Raw genomic sequence first — 19297 nt, 5'->3', positions numbered from 1 at the left:
GCGCATGGGTTTGGTTAATTGATGTACAAAGTTGTTTTGGCTGAAATCATTCCCATAATGCTCCATTACAGTGCCATATTGTACAAATTTGTAATGGAGCATTATGGGAATGAGTTCAGCCAAACTACGTTGTACAATGATTGACCAATCATGTGCACCTTTTAAAAAAATAAATAAATAATAAATCCCTAGTGGTCCAGTAATTACACGTCACGACACACGACCATAATACGACACACTTAGTTGTATTGTCAGTGTTATTATTACTATTATTATTATTACTATTATGAAATGAAATGAAATGATTATTACTGTATGATACTATAAATTATACGATTAGTATAATCATTACTAATGTCATTGGTGTGCTAGGCTGCGGGAATATTGTCAGACCTTAACAGGTCTATGTACAGAAAATGTAGCCGACCACTGAGTTAGATAATATGTACATAATATAATTATAAGTAATTATTGATAATATACACACAGCTTTATTTAATATACTTTTAGGAGATATACCTACATCTACCGTGCAGTCTGTTGATATACCTCGCTAATTACTAATATGTACTGTAAATTAAAATAGCTCTCCCTGCGGAGGCAGTCCCTGTCAGCTGTAAAGAATGAGATAACTACAGAAATTAAAACCATTAGAGGTATTTAATTATGGTTAAAACAAATTAGCAATGTTCTGTACACTTTAAAAAAAAAAAAAACGACTGCCAACTTTTGAGTGATCATCAGTTGTGGGGACAAATCCCCTGGTAACAAAAGTTCACCTTTTTGCAAAAATATGAAAAAATAAGGCAGCACGGCGGCACAGTTCTAAGGTCTTGGGAACCTCCTGTGTGGGTTCAAATCCAGCTACCGGACTTCCTGTGCGGAGTTTGTATGTTCTCCCCGTGCTTGCGTGGGTTTCCTCCGCGTACTCCGGTTTCCTCCCACGTTCCAAAAACATGCATTTCAGGTGGATTGGCTGGTCCAAATTGTCCCTAGGTGTGAATGAGCCAGCGAGTTGTCTGTCCCTGTGTGCCCTGAGATTGGCTGGCAACCAGTTCAGAGTGTCCCCTGCCCACTGCTCGATGATTGCTGGGATGGGCTCCAGCATCCCCGCGACCCTACTGAGGATAAGCGGTGCAGCTAATGAGATGAGATTAAAAAATAAATCATTTTCAGGTAATGGTTTTATTAATATTTCATGTAATTCTTCACCATTTTTTTAAATCTAATTTTGCCCATCATTTATTTATTCAAAGTAGTGCTGACCCAACCCCCCAGAAAAAGCAATTACATCCAACTTTAAGGACTTCTGAAGTAGATTAAAAAGGGTTAATTACACAATAAAACTTTGGTGATAGGTAGAATGAGGTAAAGCTGAGAGCAAGACCAAATTTGCTCTGCATCTATGTTGGGACACTTCCATAAAGTATATATTCCTGGTGATGTGTTGAAAAAAAACAACAATAAAAATAGATATATACATATTATTTATTCATTCATATATATTTTTTACATATATGGCATTCATTATATAGCGCAAAACAGTGCATTTATAGTTAGCGTCCTTTTCTGACGTACATACGTATTCAAGGTAAATAGCTAGCTTTGGAAATAACTCATATGTGACTAAAGAACAATCTCTTCTTTAGAATGAGGTAATATCAAAACGTGAACGTGAGCCAATGGTAGAACTCAGCACGGCATACCCCACTGTGTCTAATCAGTACTTAAGTGGGGTACAAAATATGGTTTGAAAATTTTTATTATCTTCATTTTGGGGAAAAAAAACACAGCCAGTGAACCAAAAATCAACAAATGGTACAGACCATGGTAATTCCTCCAAGTGTGCCACCCCTAGTTGACTGCAGATAAGGGTTGGTGGGGGTGATGGGGAGAACAAAGGCATCTGAGAAAAAAAACCTCAGTTTCGTCAGACCAGGGCTATTTTTTGTTCTCTTGCAATGAGAAAGGTGAGAATCTGTAATGCACACAAAAAGCAATGGAGAGGCGAAGAGGAGGCGAGTGTGAACAAAGTAAGAGAGGGAGGAGGAAGCTGAAGGAGAGGATAAGGGAGGGTTGCTGCGTCTGCCACTGCTGTCATTCTGTTGCTGCACACTCTCGGTGCAGGAGTGGTGTGTTGGGAGGGAGGTGTGTTGTGAATGGGTGAAAAAAGAAAGGGGGGTGGAAAAGCAGGACGTTAGGGAAGGGAACGCCTGGGCTGCGCTGCAACAGCTGCAGCGGGACGAAAGAGCAGGGAGCGAAGGAAAAAAGGAAGGAACGAGGACGTTGCAGGATTGCTTCAAGAGGAAGCCTTTTTTCCATGCAGGATTTCTTTGTGCCAGGGAGAAGGTTGCAGTGGACGCTCATTTTTCTCCCTGATGCTCATCGATCTGCTCCCATGCAGGAGCAATGCATGGGAGTAGCGCGAAAGGCAGGGAAGGAGATTTGAAGATGGATAGCTCAAAAGCATACAACCAAGCAGATGGCAAAGGACTCGGCTTTGGGGCCAAGAGGCCTAAATCTGGTGTGCCTCAGAGTACCCAGCGAGGCGAACTCAAGGTTTACCGGGCAGGTAGTTCAGAGGGCAGGTTGCCAGTTTCTTCCAGCCTCCGTAAGCAGCGGTCTATGACAAACCTGGCCGTGCTCACCGACGCTGAGAAGAAGTTACATCTATACGAGCCTAAGTGGTGCGATGACATGGGAAAAGCCGGGATAGCCGGTTCGAGGAAGGCGGTCAAACCGACAGTAAAGGTGCCAGCTGGTGGTGCCACGCTTTCTCGCAACCTCTCCAAATCTGAACACTCCCTCTTCCAAGGAAAACCCAAGCCCTTTGCCCCTCTGGCAGCTCCTTCCGTTTCTGGCAAACAAAGCCGGATCCCTCGTGCTCCCTATGCTGAAGTCAAACCCCTTAGCAAGGCCCCAGAGGATGGAAGATCTGATGACGAAATCCTCTCCAGCAAGGCCAAGGCTGCTGCCAAGAAACCTGGACCTCGAGAAGATTCTAGCTCCAAGGGCCAGGGAGAAGAAGGTGGGGACAAACCATTTCTGAAGGTGGACCCTGAGCTTGTGGTCACAGTGCTTGGTGACCTGGAGCAGTTGCTTTTCAGCCAAATCTTAGGTAAGTTCAGCAGGGTCAAGGAAATACTGAGGAAGTAAGTTACTGTAGCTGACTTTTGAATTATAACTGTGATAAAAGTTGTTGCAGGTTTATTCAACTGACAACTGTAGTTTTTTAGTTTTTAAGGGATTTGTGTAATGATAGGGTTCAGTCATTTTGGAAGGACCCAGAACAAAACAGGGTGCAGTCCAGTTTTTATTGACAGCCAAATGTCTTGCAGCTGGGCTCAACCTTATCATTTTGGTTCCTGAATTGAGTAGTATCAGCTTGTCGCAGCCCAGAGATAGCTGTGAGATTCTCCAGCAGAATTGAGGGTTCACAGTCAGCCCAGTTGACCAGGTTAGAATTAGTCAATTAGCTGGTATCAGCTATAGTTTGTTTGGTGAGTAAAATTGATAGAAAGGTTAGCCATTAACGATTGGTAGTGTAGTGGATAACATAGCTTACAACAGTTCCCTCTCACAGACCAATAAAACGTACTGTCCACCACTGACCCATGAATGTTGTTTATAGATTAAAGAAAGGACAGATAGGAGATTTGGAGGGCTTCATACCACTCAACAAATCCCCCGGAGCACACACCCCTTAACAGGCACTACTTGATACATGCCCACAAAAAGCAACCCTCACCGCTTACATTCACGTTGCAGCAATGTCACATATTTCTTTGAAAAGTCTCATATTTTCAAACAAATGGATCTGACTCAGAATGGTTCTGTGGTCTTGTGCTATGCTGCATTGTTTTCTTTCCCTCCCTCAGCGAGTGACTGTAATTGTTTAAAATGCGTTTTCCAGATTACAACATAATTGCAAGGGGAAACCAAAGAGCACAATAGGTCTCAGTTGCGATGATGATGAATAGTAGCAGCCTGATCTCGTCCGTCAAAACCCCCTGTTTGCTGCTCCCTAAAGCAAATGAAAAATCTATGGACCAGTGTGACATAGAGAGTACAGGCGCAGACACACATTTAGCCTCCTCATGGTTCCATTCATGTCTTAGGGTGCTAACAGATGGTTTACAGTACTGTACACCCTTTGTGCAAGTGGCAGAGTGTTGATGGTTTGTCTTTGTAAATATAGAGGTCATTTTTTCCTCTATGTGGATGTGAATGATCGTCGATATGGCGGTCTTTTGTTCTTCAGCATGCTTCTAATGCTGAAATTGGATTGACACTCTCAGGGAGGTCTTTATTTGGCAATATGCTTGTGGTTGTAGGAATTGGACCCCATTTTTGTGAGAGCAGTTTCAAATATTCCAATGACCTTATTTAGAAGCATTAATAAGGGAAGATGTTATGACTCACGATGCCCTGTTGAGTATTGGGAATATAATATATGGTCAACAAGGTTCTGTAGAACATGATTAGCCGTGTCATTGATTCGCGTTTGTTCCTAGTTGGTTCGTAATTAATGTATCTAGTGCTGATTTAACATATTATACATGCCTTGTTAGCCCGTGAGTGGTTCTTTCTGGCGTGTTTGTTGCATCTGGAGGGACGAAAGCATGACCAACTTGGGTGCCGAGGTGCCCAACTTGTTTGGGCAATTGGGTTGGCCATGGTCCAAACATTTTTGTGTGTTTTTTTGCTATTTATTTCCCTTGTAATTTCTTTGTTATTGTATGTGTGTGTCTTGCTGTCGGTCACCCCTCTTGAGGGATATGACCAAGGTAGATAGATATATAGTGTTTGTTGCTTACTAAGAAGTATACATCACAGGCACTGTGACTCGCTAAAGGTTTTTTTTTGCCCAATTTTTAAAAACTTAGTAAAAAAAGGTATAGTTATCTTACTGTACTTTATATGATGTTCATGGTTCACGTATAAGATAGATAGATAGATAGATAGATAGATACTTTATTCATCCCCGTAGGAAAATTCACACTTCCAGCAGTCTACCCTGTTGTTTATTAACAGGGTGCTTGTAGCGGAGTGGATGACGTCACACGCCAGTCCAAAAGTTGGACATCCCTGCGGCAGATGGAAATCTTTTTCTTTGTGTCCAGGGATACACCACCTCGTGTTAGCGAATCCGTTTCCTCTCCGATTCCCGTAGGCTTTCGTGTCTCTGTATAGCGGCGCTGAAGCCGGATAGCTCCGGGTAGCTCCGCGTGGCTACACGTTAGCGTCCGGGGTGCTAAACGTGAGCCACGTTTACGCAAAACAAAACAAGTGCGCTCCCTGTGCGCTTCGATGTTTTCCACCAGCACTCGTTGGTCTTATTTGGTAGTGAGTTCACATTTACCATGATTGCGGATGGTACCGAAGACTTATAACGCCGCTAGCCGCTTAGCTAGCTCCGGCTCTTCTTCCACCATAGGCCCCCTCATCACGCCGGCACGAGAATTCTTCAGGGCAGGGAGTTGATTCCTCGAATAAACCCATGTCCATAGGATATAAGGATCCCTTAACTACTTGGGTCGTACGGGCACCACTTCTTGTGGTGTGTCTTAGGCAAGATATCCCTTTCCAACCCATTTATTTGGGTAGGGTTTTGCTCCCCCACATGAAACAGAACTGATTTCCATAGTTACCTGTAGAAGGAGTAGCCTCCTGATCTGACTCAGATATAGCACCCTCATCATCTGGTCACCATAGTTTTTCGATGAGCCAGACTTGGGCAATGACCTGCGTCACCGTTTGTGAGACGATATTATTACTATTTAGTTCTGAAAATTTGAGTATTTTTAATTGATGCAACTGCCCAAAAAATGGTTTCATCAGTGTTTATTGAGAGTTCCAGTTGTTTTTTGACATCATGCTCAATGAACAGGGCAGTGTATTAAATGTAATGGAGTAAATCAAAACGACAGTGATACCGATATCATGTCATTAGACCAAATGAGTCACATCCACATAAAATGGATACAGTTTTATCGGTACTGACATAAAAACGAGACACGGAAGGCCGCATGGTAGGGGTGCGTGCGGGCTGACCTAACATTTCATCGTAATGATATGTGATCGGTCATGCAAGAGTTGTGCAAATGTCGCAATATCCCTCTCGACTTATGCCAAGAGAAAGAAGACGGGATTGCAAGTCAGTGGTGTTGAAGGAACGGGATCAAATATTTGACTTTTTGGCATTTTGATGAAAAGGCACCGTGAATATGTTTTCTAACGCTGTATAACCATGCCAAGGACTGTGACTATAACGCAGATTCTGGAGCTGCCAACCAAAAAAGCAAAAACTGTTTGATAGTTGCAAATACTCCTCGTAGGCCATTTTGACTTGCATTTTAGCTCTAGCTCACAAAACTCCTTTTGAAGAGGGTATACTGGACATCACAGGTGTCAATCAGGCGGCCCGTGGGCCGGATCAGGCCTGCTAAGGGATTGAATCCGGCCCGTGACACAACACTAAAAGAAGCGCAAGAGAAAAACAAGCTGCAGGTTGAAATATGTTGATGTTGCCAAAGCCAGGGGCCTCGAACAAAGACACTGTACTTGTATTTATTTCTCTCTCTCTCTCTTTTCCACCCATTTTTCCCACTCTCTGTCTCTTTCACACTCTGTGTCTCTCTTTTTCTCTTCATTTGTTGCTCTTTCTCTCTCTCTGTCTTTTTAACTTATTTTGCAATAAATTCCTTTTTTCTTTTTCTCTCTTTTCTCTTTCTCTCTTCCTACCCTTTGCGCTTTCTTTTCTCTCCTTCTGTCTTTCTATTTCTCTTTGGATTTCTTTCTTCCTCTCCCTTTCTTTTCCCCCTATCTCAGGACTTTTTATCTTTTGTTTCTCCCACTCTCTCCCTCTCTCTCTTTTCTCTTTCTTTGTCCCGCCCTCTCTCTTTTTCTCTCCCTCTCTTACTTTCATTCTTTTTTCTTTCTCTTTAATGTACTAGTCCGGCCCCCGACAGAATGTCTGTTCTATCGTGTGGCCCCCGAGTTAAAATGAGTTTGACACCCCTGCTGCACATGTTTTATCCAAAATACGCGGGTTTCTGTAAGAAATCTTGTTTCTCTCAATACTTACCGATGTCAGTCTTTCTCTGTACCTTACACAACTACATCATGAGAAAAGTCATCTCTTCTGTCTTTTATACGAATTGTAAGACCCCCGCCTTTTGATATGATCCATTTGAAGTCTTTGCTCTGATCTTCTTCTTGGCTGGTTGCAAACTTAATGCCAGTAATGGTTGTGTCATTATTTTGTTCAGACAACACATTTTTTATGTTGACTGGGTCAATAAATCCACTTTACTAATAGGTTTTATTTGTTACTTTATTAGAGGACTGTGATACCTGATTGTGCACTCATTGTTTAAACTGATAGTCATTAAAGCTTTTATTATTAATTGTGTCACTTTGGGTCTCATTCATAATTATTTTGGGGTTTTAAATGAGTTAACTTCATTTACAACCCGGCTTAAAGGGACATTGTGTAATATTGAGTACCATGTAGAGCAGGGGTGACAAACTCATTTGAACTCGTGGGCCACACGATAGAACAAACATTTTGTCGGGGGCCGGACTAGTAGATCAAAGAGGAAGAAAAAGAGAGATAAAGAAAGTGGGAAGGAAAAGGAGAGAGGGCGGGACAAAGAAAGAGAGAGAGGGAGAGAGCGTGAGAAACAAAAGATAAAAAGTCACGAGAGAGGGGGAAAAGAAAGGGAGAGGAAGAAAGAAATCCAAAGAGAAATAAAAAAACAGAAGGAGAGAAAAGAGAAAAGAGCGCGAAGGGTAGGAAGCGAGAAAGAGAAAAGGAAAAAAGGAAGTTAGAGCAAATGAAGTTAAAAAGACATAGAGAAAGAGACAAAGAGCAACAAAGGAAGAGAAAAAAAGAGACACAGAGAGTGAAAGAGACATAGAGTGGGAGAAAAGGGGTGGAAAAGAGGGGGAGGGAGAGAGATAGTTAAATACAAGTACAGCATCTTTGTGAGAGGAACCTGGCTTTGGCAACATCAAGTGGACATATTTCAACCTGCAGCTCGTTTTTCACTTGCGCTTCTCTGAGTGTCGCCTCACGGGCCGGATTCAATCCCTTAGCGGGCCAGATCTGGCCCGCGGGCCACCTGTTTGACACCTGTGATGTAGAGGTACAAAACAACTTTCATCCAGTAAAAATAAAAGATTTATTTGAAAACTGGGGAAAATTAAATACTATCAATACCAGTGTTAATATTTATGAAAAAAAAAAAACATTGGTCGAGAAATTTGAATCCCATCTTGGATTGGCGCTATGTTCTTCTGCCATCCTGCCGGCACGCTCTGCTGTGTATCACTTGTACTAAACAACACAATGCCATCTAGTAGTCAAATATTCTACATTTGGACTATAAGAAATACAATAAATACAGTATCCTAAAACAATAACAGTGTTTACAGTTGAAAGGGAGCATGTAGTTAGTTACTTATAATTATAGGTTTCAGATTACAATTTGACTTTGGATGTTGAATTGTTGTTGTTGTTTTTATTCAAGCCCTTAGCAAAACAAGATACCGTAAATTCCGGACTATAGAGCGCACCTGATTATAAGCCGCACCCACCACATTTTAGGAGGAAAACCGATTTTGTACATACACAAGCCGCACTTGTATATAAGCCGCACGCGCCCACATTTAAACATGTAACACAAATACAAAATTAACCCAAACCCGACTTCAAGTTCCGCGATTGAAACTAAATGTGGGGGTTTGGGGTTTTTAAGGGTTATTGATCTATCTTCGTTATTCATTATCCATTATCTGTTATCGGTCAGTTCATAATACGCTACAAAGCCTAGGAGCCGGGACACTTACTCTCAGCCAAAAGGCCAAGCTAAGGTCCTAGACCTAAAGCCTTGCTGCGATCATTGCGAATGCACCGTTCCCGGAGGTACTGCAATACCGGGCCGATGCGTGGAGTGGACAGAGCAAGCTCATATTCCATCTCCGAAATGCAAAAATCAAAGATAGTGACTAAATTCCACAGTTCAGCGAGGTGTCATCATACTTCTCTGAGAAGCACAATTCACATCCAATGTCCTTCATTAAAGTCCACAGTCCAAAAATCACAGCCGGCAAAATGAACGGAAAATGATATCCGGTACTTAAGGTTTGATGCAGACCTGCAGAGTCCAGGTCCCGTTGAAAGTAATCCAAGGAAAAAAGTGTATATTTCCAAAGTTAAGGGTGGGAAAAATATATCAGATGAACACATTTACTCACGCACCTCCTTTTTCTTTAACTAACTTTTTACCCCCTCTTCTTTCCTTGTCAGTCCCTCACCTTTAGCGGTCCCCACTTAAACTCGGCACCCTGTGTTTGTTCCGCCCCTCATTTTTCGTTCACCCGTGCAAAACATATTAGAATAAGTGTCTAAAATAAATACAAATAAATACATTACAAAAATATAAAGTTGCAAATACATATTATACATGGGTTACACATATTTACAAAGAAAGACGGTACACCGAGAGAGTTTTCAAAGCTTTAATAATAATAATATAGCTTTGACAGGGCAGTTAATGGTAGCAACACTCGAGCGGCATATAGTCCGGAATTTACGGTAATAAATCTTTTGTAGCTTTTGGGGGTCCTTGAACACCAGTTCGGATCTTATGAGCAAAAATGGTCTAGCATCAATCGGGAAGGGACAAACTGGCTGCCTGACTTACAAAAGAGGCCATCCTAGTGTGCTGTGGAAAAAACTGAGGGAGAAGTCTTTAGTTTTAGGAATATGCTCACTGCAGGACTAAGTTTCAAAAGAAAGATTTAAGCTGTCAGTTTCCTGCTGCAACCTGCGGTGGAGCTAATTGTACCCTGCCATATGACTAATTTTAGTTCCAGCCTGAGTTTGACTATATAAAGAATACAATAGACTAAACTTGCTTCCGTACTCCCATGAATCCACAATTATATACATACATGCATTTCAAATGCCACGATTTGTACGCATGTTTTCAAATAATACATGAGGGCCCAGTCTCTGAGGCCAGCAAATAGACATTTTGACAGGTAAGATTTAACTGCACTACTATACTTATTAAAGTACCCCTCCTAAGCAGTGTTTGCACATTCTCAGCGCACAAGAAAATCTATCCAGCGCAATGTTCCCTCTAAACTGCGTGTGTGAGTCTTTAAAGTTTTTTGAGAACCGGCTTCTTCGGCTCGGGTCACTAAAAGGAACCGGCTCTTTCGGGTCCTAAACGGCTCTTCAGGTTGTTTTTGCTTCTTTCATCCCTATATGACCAAATATTATGTAAAATTATGCACAAAATGACTTAAAGGAAGGGGGAATAGAATGATTACAATTTGTGTAATTTTTTATTTTATTAATTTATTTACTGTGCTAAAGTCAGATGAACGATTAAATAACTTAAATATTCTTCTGAAGTCTTTTCTCCTTCCGGAGTTTAACAAGGACAAATGCTTCTCAGACTCGTCTGGAATTTTTTTGTCTCCTCTTCACCCTATTTTATCGCATTTGGATTTTTTCTTCTGTTGCTCCTGTTTTTTTCTTCTTTCTTACGAACCTACATTAGCTAAATATGTCAAACAAGAAAAGCAGACAACATCGACTTCATTTATAAAAGATGGATTTGAAAAGAGCCAAGAACGTTTTGATATGATGCATTACAAAGTGGAGAAAAATACTGAGAAGATTGAGAAAATGCTAAACAAACTCATGGAAATAAAGAAGGGGGATTTGAATGTGACACCGCGTGTGGGTGCAGGGGCTAGAAATGGCCTCAGAAGAAGACACAATACTGATATCAATATTGACCTGTGACAACAGTATGCTCATCGGAGAAACATTGGTATGAGCAGTGCAGAGACGGCATTCAGTGTGAGTAACGCCAGGATCCCATCTTGGTCCTGTTGAGGAGATCATTTTTTCCTCATGCCATGAGGCTCTTTAACTCCACCCGGGGGAGTAAAAGTCCACATTAAACCACACCCCCACATTTGTATATTACAGTCCAACTATCCATCTATCTATCTATCTATCTATCTATCTATCTATCTATCTATCTATCTATCTATCTATCTATCTATCTATCTATCTATCTATCTATCTATCTGTCTGTCTGTCTGTCTGTCTGTCTGTCTGTCTGTCTGTCTGTCTGTCTGTCTGTCTGTCTGTCTGTCTGTCTGTCTGTCTGTCTGTCTGTCTGTCTATCAGGGTTGGAGAATGATGTCAAATGTGTCCCCATGTTTTTTTATTTTTTTTATTTGTTAGTGTAGCATGAAAGTGGTGAAAGTAAGAACAGGCCTGCTTCTAGAACAGAAATGCCCACCCAAACACCAAGAAACATGAGTCCATCCATCTGAGCTGCAAAAAGCAATGGAAGTGGGGCTAGGCAGAGGCCCTTACCTAAGTTTGGCGTTCAGGAATTTCAAAAGAAGTGGAAAACCTGATGAGCATTATTTTCTTTTTTTAATTTATCCACAGATCCAGAGTCTCAGAGAAAGCGCACGGTACAAAATGTCCTCGACCTTCGCCAGAATTTGGAAGATACCATGTCGACTCTTCGTAGTACTCAACACAGCCACAGGTGAGCACAAAAAAAAATATTATTCTCTCTGTAGTATGAGCTAAGCAGACACCATTCTGCTATTATTAACGGCAAAAAGCACAAACTTGTAATTATTCTATATCCGATCTGTCAGAACGTTATAATTTGTAAAAAAAAGTGCTGATTAACTACCAACTTCTTCAGTTAATGTTTTCGAGCAATAAAAATTGTTTTTCCCCTTTATAGCCTTTGACAGGTACCACAGATATATTTTGTCAGAAATAAAGTAGGTCAATGTAGCACCTCTCCTGATGAATTACCCAACTATAAGAAATAAAAATACTCCCATGGCTGTCACCATTGCAATTTTTATTGAGGTGTCTATTGTTATGCAATAAATAGCATACTCAACCATACACATGCAGAGGCACACGTGCACAATCAATATTTTTTTTCTATTCTAGTTAAAAAAATCCATTGACATAATACCTAACCATTTTTTAGCCTTGGGCACACTTTTTTTTTCAGTAAAAAAACCTTGAAGCACACTGTCCATCAAAAATGAATTTTGTTGTTGATCTTAAATTATTATTGTGTCAAAATTGACAATAGCAGGTTATTCTCATCATTTGTGATCCCTGTGCCTCAGAAGGTAATAGACGTATTCGCTTTGATTAATATTTAAGCTGTTATATAGAATTATAGTTTTTAAATTGTTCCTTATTTTATCTTTTTTTTGGACGAAAACACTTTAAATAAGAAAAAATATCCGTCTGTGGAACGAAAAAAATACTATTGTTTGTTCTAATTTTTTTTGTGGTTATATAAGGAAATAATTAAAATCGGGAAAATGATGTACAATATTTTTTACTTTATCTAATTCTTTTTTCCCAGTGCAATCATAAACATCTTAAACAATCAAAATACATTCCCCTGTACCACATCATGAGCAGATTCTCTGTAAAAACAAAAACACATAGTAATCTGCTGCCACCTAATTCTATGTATGAATGTTATAGTTACTCAGCTGATCACTTGAATGAAGCTAAGATACTCAAGAATGGTATGCTTTTTTTGCAAAGATGAACTTGGAAATTTCCTGCGGTCTCACGGCACACTAGTTGCAAGAACATTGCCCTATGTTTCAGGACAGTGTTCTCAACCATTAAAAGTGATTGCCTACATTGAACCAGAGTCAAAATTAAACCTTAAAGGGACATCACGTATTATTTAGCGCTGCCTCGAGGTAAAAAAAACCCAAAACACTTCATTCCTTAGAAAAAAAAAACCATTGATTTGAATAATAGGCAAACATTATGAACTATTATATAAAAATGCATTCTTTAAAATACGTGCAGGTCACCTAATGTGTATTTATTTTACATAACATTTGGCTCACCTGGAGGGATCTTACATATTTGTCCAAATTATTCCCAAAAAACAAATACCTTGTGAAAAGCTGGACAAAAACATGAGAAGAAATATTGTGCGGTTTAAACACTTTGAGTCGCTTTTGTTTGTTAACTTTCTGGTGCTTTGTAGGACTTGTTTTTAGTTGCAATACACAATACAGTAATGTGACAATACAGTGTCCCTTCAACTAGTATATCATATAATAAGGCCTAATAAGGACTGCTGGTCCCCACAATGATGGTAAAAATCCTGAAAATGGTCCTAAGCAATGTTCCCTCTAATTTTCCACGGGTCTGAGCATTCACACAAAGTCGGTGAGCAACGCTTGAAACAGCAGTGAGCAACAGCAATCCCAAGTGTGGCAACTAAGTCATTAGTAGTTGTCACAATCACCCGTATAAAAACCAAGAAACGAGTGCAAGTGATCTCAGTTTTCCTTCCATCCCGCCTGACAGTAGTACGATACACAACTGTATTTAATCACATTTTTAGTGGAAGTACAATGTTGGCAACAAGATTGACTTGGTATAATTGGAAATCATTTGAATGCAACACAAACCTTTTTTTCTTTTCCCAGTTTTTTTTTTCTATTTTTTTAAATTCCTTTAAACAAATCTCATTGTGTTTATTTTTTCCTAGCTGTTACTTTTTCCGTTTTGTTCTCTATTTACTTTTTTTCCTTAGTTTCTTTCTTTTCTTTTTTTCTGGCTTTTTTCTGAATCTTTCCTTCTTTTTTCTCTTCCTTTTGTTTCTTTTTTTCTCAGCTTTTGACTACTTTTTCATTTTGTTATTTTTTTCTTTTTTGTTCTATTCCCCCTTCCTTTAAGTCATTTTGTGCATAATTTTACATAATATTTGGTCATATAGGGATGAAAGAAGCAAAAACAACCTGAGGAGCCGTTTAGGACCCGAAAGAGCCGGTTCCTTTTAGTGAGCCGAGCCAAAGAAGCCGGTTCTCGAAAAACTCTACTGACGTTACTCAACTTTGTTCTACTTCGACCTGGACTTCAAAATACTGCATTTAGAACACAACGTCAGGGGAACCCTTGTTTTTTTACCTTCATGCACTGTAACTCTGACTTAATTCGCTTCTTAATTAGCAATTTCGAGCCCTGATTTTTGTGAGCTGGCTATATTTTCTTGTTCACGGAAAAGCTCTGGGTAGTGCACAATTGCGCACACACGCAGTTTGGAGGGAACATTAGTACTAATAAGGTCGTGGAAACACACACACAGAAGATCTTATCATTCTTGCCAAGAGTACTTCTACTACTTTCCCTCCATGACCCACTTCCAGGTGAAAAACTTTACACTAGGCATGAATTCATTGCTGCAAAGACAGTGCAGGTTAGAGTGCAACATACAGAAATAAAGATGTGCCTAATGCACTTTCCTGGGTGTCCCCAGCTGTGTGGAGAGCAGCAACGTGGGCTACGACAGCGACGAAACTAACGCTCGCAGTATGTCCAGCCTGTCCAACCGCTCTTCACCTCTTTCGTGGCGTCAAGGGCAGGCCAGCCCTCGCCTGCAAGCAGGCGACGCCCCTTCCTCAGCGGCGGGGGGTTACCAGCGTGCAAAGAACCCCCCGCAATACGTCACCCAGACTATGCCGGCCCGCTGCTCGGGTAGGCCGGGCGGGACTTCACATTTGGATATTCTGGATGACGCCGAACTCAAGTCTGGTTACCTGAGCGACAGCGACATTCTAGGAAAGAGCCTCCCAGATGACGATGATAACCTCACTAATGGGTAAGGAGAGTCGTAAGCAATGTTCCCTGTAATTTTCCACGGGTCTGAGCGTTCACACAAAGTCGGTGAGCAACGCTTGAAACAACAGTGAGCCACCATAATCCCAAGTGTGGCAAGATAATTAATTATCAAACATGTCCAAAACTTGACATCAAGTTACATTTTGCTGAGTTTCCGGCAATGCAAAATTATTTTTCTCTTTTGAATGAATTGACTCATGTACTATTGCAAAGGTTGTACGGCCTACAAACGTGGTTTGTTCTTACAATTCTTTCACAAGACATCCATTTATTTTATTTCCTGATATATTTTGTCGCATAATATTAACATTTTGGGGGGCTTATTGAGTCGGTTGTAAGATAGAGAACTGTACTTGATCACATTTTTTAGTGGAAGTACAATGTTGGCCACAAGATTCACTTGATATAATTGGAAATTATTTGAATGCAACACAAACTTTTTTTTCTTTTTTCGGTGTTTTTTTCTACTTTCTTTTTTAAATTCTTTTAAAAAAATATCATAGTGTTCATTTTTTCCGAGCTGTTACTTTTTCTTTTGGTTCTCTATTTACTTTATTCCTACATTTCTTCTCTTCTCTTGGGCGGCAGTAGCTCAGGAGGTAGAGCGATAATTTTAGGATTAAGGGATCCCAGTTCGAATCCCGGCTTGTCCGTGTTACATGCCGAAGTGTCCTTGGGTAAGACACTGAACCCCCAATACCCCCAATAAGCAGGTTAGCGCCTTACATGGCTGCACAGATCACGGCCGCTATTGGGAAATGTGAAGCACAATGTAAAGCGCTTTGAGAAGTCATTGACTTGAAAAGCGCTATATAAATGCAGATCATTTCATTTCATCATTTTCTTTTTTTCAGGCTTTTTTTCAAAAATTTTCCTTCTTTTTTTCTCTTCCTTTTGCTTCTTTTTTTCTCAGCTTTTCACTACTTTTTCATTTTGGTATTTTTTTCTTTTTTGTTCTATTCCCCCTTGCTTTAAGTCATTTTGTGCATACTTTTACTTAATATTTGGTCATGTTGGGATTAAAGAAGCAAAAACAACCTGAAGAGCCGTTTAGGATCCAAAAGAGCCGGTTCCTTTTAATGAGCCGAGCCGAAGAAGCCGTTTCTCGACATACTCTACTAACTTTACTCAACTTAGTTCGACTTCAAAATACCGCATTTAGGACACAACGTCAGGGGAACCCGTGTATTTTTACCTTCATGCACTGTAACTTTGACTTAAGTCGCTTCTTAACAAGTGATTTTGATCCCTGATTTTTGTGCGCTGGCTCGATTTTCTTGCGCGCAGAGAATGTGCGAGCAGTGCGCAATTGCGCACGCGCGCAGCTTAGAGGGAACACTGGTCATAAGAAGCCCTGTTTCCATTGCAACGTAGTGTTTTTCTGGGGGAATCAAGGCAGATCCTATTTAATGCAATTTACCGTTTTTCCCATACTGGATTAGAAGAAGCACCGCAAAAATGTAATCTTGTGTGATTTTTTTTCGTAAATAAAGCGCAGCAGACTATACGGCACATGGAATTTAAACTACAGTTGGGCCTAGGGTTGCACAAAAATTAATGATTGATCAGTCGGAATATATCACTGATCAAAATAGCATAACATTTGATGCAACGGGAATCAAAACCGGATCTCGGCGGTGTTGGAGTTTGAACAATTCTTATTGACACTTTTAACAGCAATTAAACACATTCACAATTTCATTATATCATATGCTAACAATATGAGGTTTGAACAATTTTTATCGACACTTTTAACAGCAATTAAACACATTCACAATTTCACCATATCATATTCTAATAATATGGATCGTTATGGAAATGGGATTTGTTGGAAAATAAAAAAAGCCAACGTGTACAGGGCAATACTATTGTGCAGGGGCACAGCCCTGTCTTCTCAAGTGGGATTTCGTGCGTCTAATCCTATCCACAATTTCACTAGGGGTACAGACAACACATGACATGGCATTCAGTTTTATCTCATCATCCTACTATTTTTAGTCATGGTACCAATTGTTGATGTTATTATGAGAATAATAGCATTAAACAGGTCCGTCGTACAGAAAAGGTTGGGGAGCACTGAAATACAGTAGTCTTTACGATGTGCACAAGATTTTGATCTCAAATGAAAAAAGGCATTGTGGGAAGTAATTTCGGTCGTTCAGAACTGAATGAAAAAGAATCATTGTGGGAAGTAATTCGATCATCCTGAAAGTTATGAATAATTGCATTTTTCAGCCAAAATACTTTTGGTGCTCAAAATTTGGCTCATCCTTTGCAATGAAATGGTTTGATATTGTTTTGTTCTTTTGCTATTTATTCAGGTAGGAATAACAAAGACCCAGGGTTTGTACAGGGTTATTGACATCCTTAAAATGCTTGAATTTGAACGTGTTTTCAAGGATTGAAAAGTGCTTATATTTTGGTTGAAGTGCTTGTAGCTACTCAAAATTGTTGCCCTGTCACTTTTCTCTGGTGGTTATGCTTTGCCATGGCATTTCTTCTTCCCCCATGATTAAATGCAGCTGGCATTAGTTTGTGCGGCGTTGTCTTATGAAGCATCAAGTCATTCTTCGATTCTTTTTGGGGTGTCAAGAACGGTTGACAGGAAAGGGTTTGACGAGGATGCAGTGAGGTTGCGGTCGAATTGACAACGCTCTGAGAAAATCAGGACGGTGGTCTTGTGTGTTTTCACCGCTTTTTATCGTTGTCAGGCATTTGGGTGGGATTTGAGCTCAGCCTTTCAATGTTTGCAAGCGAGGACTTACTGGAAAGTGCATTACGGAAAGAGACGAAGACTGTTTTATATGGCTTGAGAGTGGAAAATGGAACGCACTCAAACAAATCAATGTAGAATTCATATTAGAAGAAATGTGATAGCTCTGAAGATGGCCTTGTTTTGAAAGTCTGGACTCGTATTTTATATAGTTTAATGATGGGTCTATGTGCAAAGGTCTTGACAGAACCGCCACAATAATTTCATTAAGATCAAATTATGTTTTGGCCGTGTCACGCTCAAGAAGCTTTCTGGGAAATTGCGTGATTTAACAGTCAACTTCCATTGCACAAGGACATGTCAACAAATGATTTTTTTCTGTGTTTGTTGTGAAAGGAGTGCATCAAACACTTCAAAAACTCTTACAAGCACACACTTCAAGGCTTATAAAAGCCTGAGGCAGAGGAGTGTAATCACTCATCCTTCTTATAGTTCTGTGGTTGAAAAATTAATGTGAATACGTTTCATGAAGACATATTTCGATGAAGCCTCATGAAAATCAAATAAAATATACTTCACTGCCATTGCTGCACATCACACATGATGGTATTGATGCCAGATGGAAAGCCCATATTTGGAAGTGCTGAATTAACTCCACCTTATGTATTAATAGAAACCTGCATTTATTAAAAAAGAAAGAAAAAGAAAAATCTGGCAACGAGAATAAATCATTTTGAATCATTTGTAATTGGAAACTAATAGCTACCCTTACCTTATGGCTAACTTGCATAGATGTCATACAAGGGAAAGCCTAATGGTTAGTGATAAGGACCCGCTTTGAGTAAATCAATTTAAAATCTAGTCTTGTCAATTTTTAAGATTACTAATCAATGGACATAATCACTTCAATCACTGTAGCCTATGTCCCACCCCAGCATTGGAGGGCACTAACATGGTACATTCATGCCGTTACACGTTAAATAAGTATTCAGAAGAATCATTTCTCAAACTCTTTTTCGTTTGAGTTTCCTGTAAGACATTACAGACGCTGCCCGAATTACGAATGGGATAGGTTTTGGACGATCATAAGTTGAATTTGTACGTAAGTTGCTTCTGTGCTATATTTTGTATGTTTAGGCTTTATATAAGTATGTCTAAGGCTTGTTTAAGTAACCTGTATTGTTTTGTACTAAAAAAATAACAATTTCATAAAATAATAGGCTCTATAAGCATAAATAAAGTTAAGTGTAACTTACTTTTGGAAGATGTGCTTCCAGAGGTCCTCCTCAGTGGTAAAAAGTGGCCGGAAAAAAGCGTTCCGACCATTTTCTCAACCGCATCAAGCTTTCTTATTCCACTTTCATTTCAAAAGAAACGGCTCCTCTCTTCTTTACACTTTACACCTCTCACAATGAATGGATGCACGAGATATTAAACAATAAAAACGTCAACGTTCTGAGTACGCTGGAGATTCAGGACACGCACTGTATGTTTACATACGAACTAGAAAGAGGAAGTTGATATTTTACTTCCGGGTGGACGCTGGGTGACCTCTTACAGAGCTACACACCGGTAGCGGCGGAAAGAAGCACTACAGTAATTTCCTGTCCTCTGAAAAAGGTACACACAATAAAAAATCAAACTTACAGCAATGTCCAGATATTTTTTGACATCCCGAATTTTTTTTTCCAATTTACCGTTTTACGTAAGTTGAATTGTCGTAATTCGGGGAGCGTATGTACAACATATTTAAAATAGAAGTAATGTGGTGTACGTCAAGAAAAATCTTGTTTCCGTTCTCTACTTTTTTCCACCCAGCAACATTCCATTCTGTGGTAACCCCTGTCCCA

At 40.0% G+C, this 19297-nt stretch overlaps 1 protein-coding gene and 1 pseudogene across 1 annotated transcript in view; one reads left to right on the top strand and one right to left on the bottom strand.

Annotated features, from left to right (window-relative positions):
* The first annotated feature begins 2263 nt into the window (after positions 1 to 2263).
* Positions 2264 to 19297, top strand: part of LOC148364777 (neuron navigator 1-like) — a 66539-nt gene continuing 49505 nt past the window's right edge. The window contains exons 1-3 of the mRNA XM_088338980.1: positions 2264 to 3118; positions 11489 to 11591; positions 14373 to 14714. Coding sequence (XP_088195106.1) covers positions 2410 to 3118; positions 11489 to 11591; positions 14373 to 14714 — 1154 coding nt within the window. The 5' untranslated portion in view covers positions 2264 to 2409. The remainder of the gene's footprint in view (positions 3119 to 11488; positions 11592 to 14372; positions 14715 to 19297) is intronic.
* LOC148364778 (U2 spliceosomal RNA) lies at positions 8908 to 9034 on the bottom strand (annotated as a pseudogene).

Source organism: Urocampus carinirostris, chromosome 6, assembly GCF_059441175.1.
Source record: "Urocampus carinirostris isolate Australia breed hairy pipefish chromosome 6, RoL_Ucar_1.0, whole genome shotgun sequence".
Taxonomy (NCBI): Eukaryota; Metazoa; Chordata; class Actinopteri; order Syngnathiformes; family Syngnathidae; genus Urocampus; species Urocampus carinirostris.
This window is presented reverse-complemented; position numbering and strand designations above follow the sequence as displayed.